This window comes from Hypomesus nipponensis, chromosome 1 (assembly GCF_054491055.1).
Source record: "Hypomesus nipponensis isolate SF chromosome 1, ASM5449105v1, whole genome shotgun sequence".
In the NCBI taxonomy this organism is placed as follows: domain Eukaryota; kingdom Metazoa; phylum Chordata; class Actinopteri; order Osmeriformes; family Osmeridae; genus Hypomesus; species Hypomesus nipponensis.
In genome coordinates, this window is record NC_140361.1 from 9,330,307 (window position 1) to 9,338,738 (window position 8,432).

At 40.1% G+C, this 8,432-nt stretch overlaps 1 protein-coding gene across 1 annotated transcript; it reads left to right on the forward strand.

Moving 5' to 3' along the window:
- The first annotated feature begins 430 nt into the window (after positions 1 to 430).
- Positions 431 to 4,465, forward strand: zic6 (zic family member 6). The gene is made up of 2 exons (XM_084699065.1): positions 431 to 1,391; positions 3,291 to 4,465. Exons 1-2 carry the CDS (start codon positions 431 to 433, stop codon positions 3,932 to 3,934), a joined length of 1,605 nt encoding a protein of 534 aa, XP_084555191.1. The 3' UTR covers positions 3,935 to 4,465.
- Positions 4,466 to 8,432: the final 3,967 nt, after the last annotated feature.

The window sequence follows — 8,432 nt, forward strand, 5'->3', positions numbered from 1 at the left end:
AGTGTATACGCGGCACATTTCAAAGCATTTTCTCTGCGATATTTGAAAACGGAGTCGTGCAGTGAACGCCTGCGTGTCCCTTTTAAAACAAACCCAGGGCCTGTCAATCATAGCACATTCCAACCAATCCCAAAGCGCCCTTTTTTAAAAGCAGGTTTGCCTGCTGTGCTTTTATATTGCTCCATGGCCTGTTTCGAAGCATTTTTACTACCACGGTTATTGCCACAAATCAAGAGGGCAAAGTGAACGGCATGGGACTCACACCAACTTCAACGAACTTGAGTCTTGTTCCTGCTCCTGCGAAGTTCACGGCCAAGAATTTCACATGCAGATGATATACAGCAGGGAAAATGGAAACAAGATTTCTAGGTAAATCTTGAGCACTAATTTGGTTGATTTTGCAAACTCACAGCCAAACTCACAACAAAACATGACAAGCCTGTCGAGGTTTAGTGGCTGCCCTCTTTCTTGCGTCAACCCCGGGGAGAGCAATACTGATCCCAGCGTGGGGCTGCCACCTTTGGCAGGGGAGCACATGGGGCACCCCACTGGCAGTTGCTTAAAACTCTGCCCCTCGCACAATTTGCGAGACTATCCCGAGACGAGGTCCAGTGCATATGTTGACCATTCGGTTCCCCATTTTTCAGACTCTGGATACCCCAGCCACCGGTTAGAGCACAGCCCTAGGGGCATTATCATTGGAGCCAATCTTTCTGGAGCCGGCATGCCACCCGTCACTGACCAACTGGCATCAAGAACGAACCAACATGGCGGGATTGGGAGGTATCGTGACCTCCCGAGCTATAGAGATACCAGAAGCCACGCTTTTTTCACCGCTTATCACGAGCAGGCCCATGGCTCCACCGACGCAACCCGAGACCTCGGAAGCCAAGTGATGTTGGGTCTACCTGGGGATATCCTCTCTCGGACGCATCATTACGGTCAAAGTATAAGTGGCCCAAGGGGAAACAGCCAACAACTTGTCACCCAGTTTCTCGGTCTGTATAAACCGCTGAACATGGCAATTCAACGTGGAGGGGGTGACGCTTTCCTCAGATGCTCTAAGCAAAGCCTCAAGCACGAGCTGGTGTGTAAGTGGAGTGATGGCCAAGAGGGGGTCGGGAAGCAGCTCTGCGCCAGAACTTTCGGGACCATGTATGAACTTGTCACCCATGTGACAGTGGAGCATGTCGGAGGACCAGAACATTCTGAATACGTGTGTCATTGGGAGAATTGTCCGAGGGAAAGAAAGCCTTTCAAAGCCAAATACAAGCTGGTAAACCACGTCAGAGTACACACAGGGGAAAAGCCCTTTCCGTGCCCTTTCCACGGCTGTGAAAAAGTTTTTGCAAGATCAGAGAATCTCAAGATCCACAAGAGGACACACACAGGTTAGTAACAACAGTGACTTTAATAATAATAACATAACAAATTGTTAAATTGTTTTGTACTGTAATAATATTAAAACGAATAGCCTAGTACAAACAACAATAATTGTAAGATTACAAGGGTACAAATATTAATAATAGCCACCTAGGTTTCTACAATCGTATATAATCGATAATAATGTTTTAATGTTGTATTTATAAACTTTTAATTATGTGTGAGCACAGTTAGGTTACATGTCCCAAAAAACTAGGAGGTTACATTTTTACAGAATTGTATTTAAGGAAAAATGCATGATTTATTATTGGTTTGAGTAGAGGCCTATATGACTAGTAAAATATATTATTCAATGTTCTTGAAACTGAAATATAGATTTCACAACCTTTGATACGGTAACAGTTAATGTTTACGGGAAAGCACTTATAGAGTAGCCTATCTTTAAATTGTTATTATTGAATGTTATTTTATTTAAGATATTTTCTATTTCATATAATAGTATTTGTATACAGTTATTATTCATGAAATATTATGTTTTCTTGTGTGCATACTGTATGCAACTAGCAAATCTTTAAATGAAAGAGTGGCTGTTTTTGCCGTCGTAATTGCACTCATCCAGAATGAGACACTTGAGGGAGTGAAAAATAGTTCGACAGAGACCCTGTAGTAAGGCTGATACAGGCCCAGTTGTTTGGGTGCCGCTCCCACTCATTCAGTGAAATATATAAATAAATGCTGGGACACCGGAGAGTTGTGACGTAGCTTTTACGATTCGCTCAGTTGCAGTCTCAGTTGGGACGATTCTCTTCTGCGCTCGCGCAGGCACAAGGCTAGTAAAGAGCTCAAGCGCCAAGTAGGTTATGACGAGGTATAAACAACACAATGCCTTTGTAGTCGAATTCAGCTTTTTCACAGATATCAACTGGATTTTAATGCTTAAGAAAAACGTATGTGGTTTACAAATACTTAAAAAAGGCAATATGTTTTGCCATTGCAAATACCAAGTAAAACAATGTAGTTGAGCATTGTGTCATTTTTTTTGTCTTAGTATATTTTTATCAATAAGAAGTCTGCATCATAAGATATATTAATAACATGCACACACACACACACACACACACACACACACACACACACACACACACACACACACACACACACACACACACACACACACACACATCTTTGTTGCCTATACTGTGGAATTGATTTGTTAACATTAGTTTCACCATGACTTGTTGGAATAGATTTGTCTTCAATTGAACTGCACATCAATTACAAACTGTCATTCGTCAAAGACATTTTGGTTAAATTCAGATTATATGCTTTTGTATTCAGAGATGGTAATCATGCTTTGACTAGCTGAGGCCAATATTGAAATGCTCCATTGCAGTAGGTTTAAGATTTATATAATATTATACTTCCTCACCTTATGAAAGTCTGAATAGGACAGAGTTGTTATAACATTGTGTAACACATGCTGATACATATCACATTCATCTCCCTTCAGCTTGGTAATCTAGCAAATAATGGCCCTCCTTTCTTTAGCCTGTGAATACTTTTGAGGTAAATCACAATAAGAGTGATGTTGCCTAGGTATACCTTTATTTTTACACAGCTTCACCCATTACAATATGTTGATATGTTATTCATTAGCCTGGATGTAACCAGTGAGCCTACTACTGCCTTTTTGGACTTTTGTATGTGTGCTGTTAAATACTTGGTTAGCATACAGAACCCATGTCACATTGAGACCTTTCATTTTTAAATGAGCAGGTCAGACAAATATGTCGGAATAAACATGTAATCTGATGGGGGTTTAACCTTAGTTTGCAAGAACCAGTCTTTCACCACATGCAAAACAATAACATAGTAACAAGCGGTCATTTCTCTCTTTGCATGTTTAGGTGAAAAACCTTTTAAATGTGAGTTCGAGGGCTGCAATCGGAGGTTTGCAAACAGCAGTGACCGAAAGAAGCATTCTCACGTTCACTCCAGTGATAAACCCTACATGTGCAAGGTCAGAGGGTGTGAGAAGTGTTACACCCACCCAAGCTCCCTTCGAAAGCACATGAAGTTACACTGCAAGTCCTACATGGCCAAAAGCATTGATGGGCGCTCGGAGGACAGGGAGCACCTTTCAGAAGCCAGGTCACCTGAATTAACGGAGCAAGCTCAAACAGTCCCATCCACTTCCAACACCGTGACTCGCGTGCTGCCCCTCACCTCATCTCAAGATTCCTTATCCCCAGAGATTCGTGAGGAGTCGTCTCTGAGGTCACGTTTCCATCACACATTCGACAACAGTTTGGACTACTCCACACACAGGTCACAGCCTCTCCTGGATCCATTGTTGATACAGAGGAGCAGTTACAGGCCCGAGCCTCAGTACCCATGCAGCCAAGCAGGCCCTCATTTTGCTCAGAGCTCCAGAACTTTTACGTCCGGCTCTACATTTCAGAAAAGTATTGTAAATGGGTGGTATACGTGTCATAGTGGCGTGGATACTTTCTCACCAAAGCAGTGTAATAACAACATATCTTCGATTTGAATGTCAGCATATTACGGTATTGCCCTCATAATATATGCTTGAATATGGACCTTTAGTAATGAAATAATTGGTATAGTGAGGTTACATATTATTTACTGTATTTACTGTGGTTGTTTATGAAAATGTATGCCACGTTGAAGTTATTATACGTCATAGTAAAAAAAGGCTATACAGCGTTGAAAAATGTGTCATGGTAAGCTTTATTTGTTCTGTGTGTGACGCAGATAGACCTATTGTAGGCTCGGCTTGAATCAATTGTGAGACGTGCCTATGTAACACGTGTACAGTAAACAATCATCTTTCCTCTGTTGGGTGGTTCAAATTTCAAAACATAACTATAAAGCTATATAATGTTTCTGATTATCATTTACATGATAACCAGTAACCAATACTTAAATAAAAACAAGCAGATGGGATTTCAGTGAGAATGTTTGCTGTTTATAGGCTGTAGGGCTCTTAAGAGATAAGGTAGCAGAAATATTACAAAAGAAAGTATTGTGTGCAGGCAAGGAAAGTGTATTTTGTTGAATGTACATTTAAGGTATTGTATTGTCGGAAAGGAAACATGCATTAACCATGCATTTCTAAATGTAAGTCAGAAAATGAAAATAAAAAGTATCATTTAAGCATAATTGGTCAAGTTCAGTTTGTAGCCCATGGTTCATACGGTTTTGTGTCTCCGTGAAGTGCTTGTGAACTCTTTCACAGATTTGTTAAATATCATGTTAACGGATGAAAGCAGTGTGCATTCTAATTATAAAGAGTTCAGCTGCTTTGCTTTCTTCCAAGCAAGAATTGAGTATAGTTTATCAAGGAAGACAACCCCCCCACACCCCCATGCACCCAAGCTTCTGTGCATATGTATATTTTATGCACTCCTGTTTGAAAGTTTTTTGGGGAGCACAATCAGTTGAGAGCACAATCCATGGATGAAAATTAATATGTTAAATTAGAATTATACTGTACATACTGTAAAATAATTATGCATTCAATATTTCATTAAAGTGTATTTTCTTTGATCAAGCCTTATGTGATTTAGACCAATCAATGCCCTGGGCCAGGAAAATATGCAAAATTGCCACGATGACATCTCTCAGATTATGCACCCTTTGTTTATCTCAGAGTGACTAGCTACGTATATTCAGTTCAGGTTTGTTGGGGAAAAAAGTAGTTTATTCTTTCAGTAATATTCCACAGGCCCCATGTCATTGTACAGCGAATGCCAAGCATGGTCACTCTATGGCTTAGGCGCGCGTTCAATGAAGTTGTGATTTGTTTAAGATAAGACAAAGGCCAACAACAACGTATTTCATATCAATCAGAAAAATTCAGGTTTCTCTGACATGTATTTAAATGTCGATATTTCTGGATTGTTTATGATTTTAGATGATTATAGGCTGCCTTTGTGCAAAATTGCCATATTGTGCTTGCATGCTCGTCAAAATCAAAACGTATGACATTTACACAGTTGAATAAAGAATGTAGTATTTTTTGTGTTATTCCAGTCATCCTATTGGTCTCTAAACAATGCATTTAATGTGTTGTTCCACAAGCCTAACTACCATCTCACCTGACAATTCTTCAAGTCTGTATTGTCTTGTGTGAGTTTGTTAGATTTTAGTTATGTAAACAAATTATATTGAAAACAAAAGTTTGACCACATCGCATTATAACAACGCTGAACACTCCTATAAATTACTGTAACATGCATGACAGCAGTTTATTAATTACATTGTATAGAGGATGCTTTCAGTTATGACCTTGGCAACACAAGGCTTATGCAATGACTTATGGTGTATTGCAACACATGTTCTCATCATGATTTTGAGTAATGTATTAAACATTTTAGTACACCGCAAATACATTATTTAAATTCAAAATATTGTATGAAGTAATACAATCAGCATATAGTAGGTTGGGGAGATTTTTCTTCACATTAAGTCTTCTACCCTTCTAGGTCTTAATGTCATAGTGTCCTACCACGTCTTGTTGTTTACACATCTGTGTCTCTGTAGCTTTCCAAAATTCCAGCTTCTGAATCACTTGAATCTGATACAATACTACCGGACTGATCAGTGTATAGTTCTAGTCTGCCTTTGTACACAATTTGCCTTAATGTAGTGCATCAAATGACTAGTGTATTACTGTTCCAAAGTCGTATTTTATTCATAGGTAGGTATTACAATTATATCTATCTCATTCATAGTTTAAACACCAGTTCCAACTGTCAGACATGGGGCCTCTTTACCGTCAACTTAAAAGGGAGTGGCTGAAAACCAGTGACCACAGAATTAGGCTCAGCTAACTGGGCTCAGCTAACTAGGCCACTTATTTCGAGTGGGTTGGTGGGGATGTTCCTGGACAAAATGCTAAGTAAGAATCGTGACACGTAAAACAAATATGTATACAAAAATATTTTGGCAGTCGTTCATTTTGGAAGGGACCCGTGTCGGTTCTTTACACTTTTGACTTATTTGCAGTTGAACTTATTTAAATGGGAGATATGCAATGTATCTCAGATTTTTTGTAAGACTGAAGTGAGGATAACAGCATAGTTACATTAGTCACAGGATGGACTAAATGACTTGAGTAGAATGCTAGGTTTTATCTCACCCAATATAGTGGAAAATGTATTGAACTGAAACACCCCCAATGTTCCATTTCGGATCCTAATTCCTCCTCCCACGGTGTTCATGTAATGATGCTGTCAGAGCCTGCAGAAATGTCATGGTTACAACTGAAAATGAATGGATACATTATCCTCCTCTTTTCAGTCATATGTACACCCATCACTTGCAACCTCTTAATGTCAATAGGCCACTGCTAGTATATATATATATATATATATATATATATATATATATATATATATATATATATATATATATATATATACGTGTGTGTGTGTGTTCCATTATGTATTAAACATATGTGTGTGTGTGTGTTCCATTACGTATTAAACTTTCACCTGAGCGGAAGTGTGCTGCATTAGTGTACAGTATGCCATACACAAAATTAAGGAGGCTTTCTTTAAAAAAAAGAAGAAGAAGAGTGTTTTGATGCGGTCTTTTGCAAACCCCACTGAGTTCGACCACGGTTGGGTTTCCGCCCTCCATGTCAGCCGAGGGAAATAAATACTCAAGCGTGTCAGAGTCCAGAGCCATCTGCTTGGACTGTTGTCCAGCCAGGCACACCACAAGGATCCCCCCTAAGATAAGACAGACAGTTTGGGGGGCTGGATATGAGACTGTTTGGTTTTGTGAGAGGGCCGTAACTACTTAAAGAGGTACATTGTCTCCTCACACTCCACCCTCAGCTCTCAGGTCAAAACAACTCTTTGCACAGGGAAGTCAGATATACAGTCATCAAATGACATCAGTTACTGTTTCTATACAGTTGATTTGTGACTTATTATAAGCAGTTTTACCTTTCAAATGTCAAAGGTAATCCAAAATACAATGAAGCAGATAAATGAGATTTCTCATACTTATTCTCTGTATCATAAGCTTGTCACAGGTTCATAATAAATGGCACTCCAGTACGTGTTGTGATTGCAACCATTCTGAGGCATATAGGCAAAGCTGCAGTATTTATTTCAACTCAAAGCTCATCCTACCTAAACCTCAGCCAAAAAAACGATGACATCTCTATTAAATCACAATAGACATTTCTCTTTTCCCATTCAAAATGTCAAATCTTCTCTCTGAAAACATTTTGTTTGGGGGAAGACAGCGATTCCATTGTGTTCATAATTGTGGCCTAGAAAATGTTTATTTCTTTAGCATGAAAAAATCTATTTCTCCATTTGATCTGTTATGCAAGCGCAGTTGGAATATATACACAGGAAGGCCAGAACGGAATACCCTGAAATTAGATTTTCTCGTCACTAATACCCACAATTAATCTATGCAGAAAGCACATACAGATTCAGCTCTATATTCTTTTCACTGACAAAGCAATGGCAATATTCCATAACCACCAAGCTCAACCACACCCTTCCCTCCCCCCGCTAATCACAACCTCTACTGGATGATGGGCCCTCCTCCTCCCAGTTTGCTGTTTAATGTCCGCCATTTTTACTGGTGTGCACTCTGCCTAGCAACAAGAATCAACGGCGGTTTTGGGCTGCATACGTGTAGCTCATTTTCGCATTCGTATGACCATCCACTGAATCACTGCTCGTTTGGCCTGTATATAGTGCCCAGGTCTCCGTGACACCGGGATGGACGGACAGGTTCCATCAGTGTACCGGAGGGTGGCCTGCTTTGTCGCACCAGGGCTGTCGATGGGCTGCATCATCTCATCATTGTTACACTTCCTGTTTAAGCGTTGATGTGTGTCCACTCCCTACCATTCTACCCAACATACAGCCCGCGTGGTTACACCAGCGCCGGTGCGTGGCTGCGTCGGCGTGGTAAGGGGGGGGTGAGGCCAACCAAGTGTGATTTTAATTGGATCCTTGGTTTTTTCCATCCTCCCCAGGTCAAGCCAGTAGTGT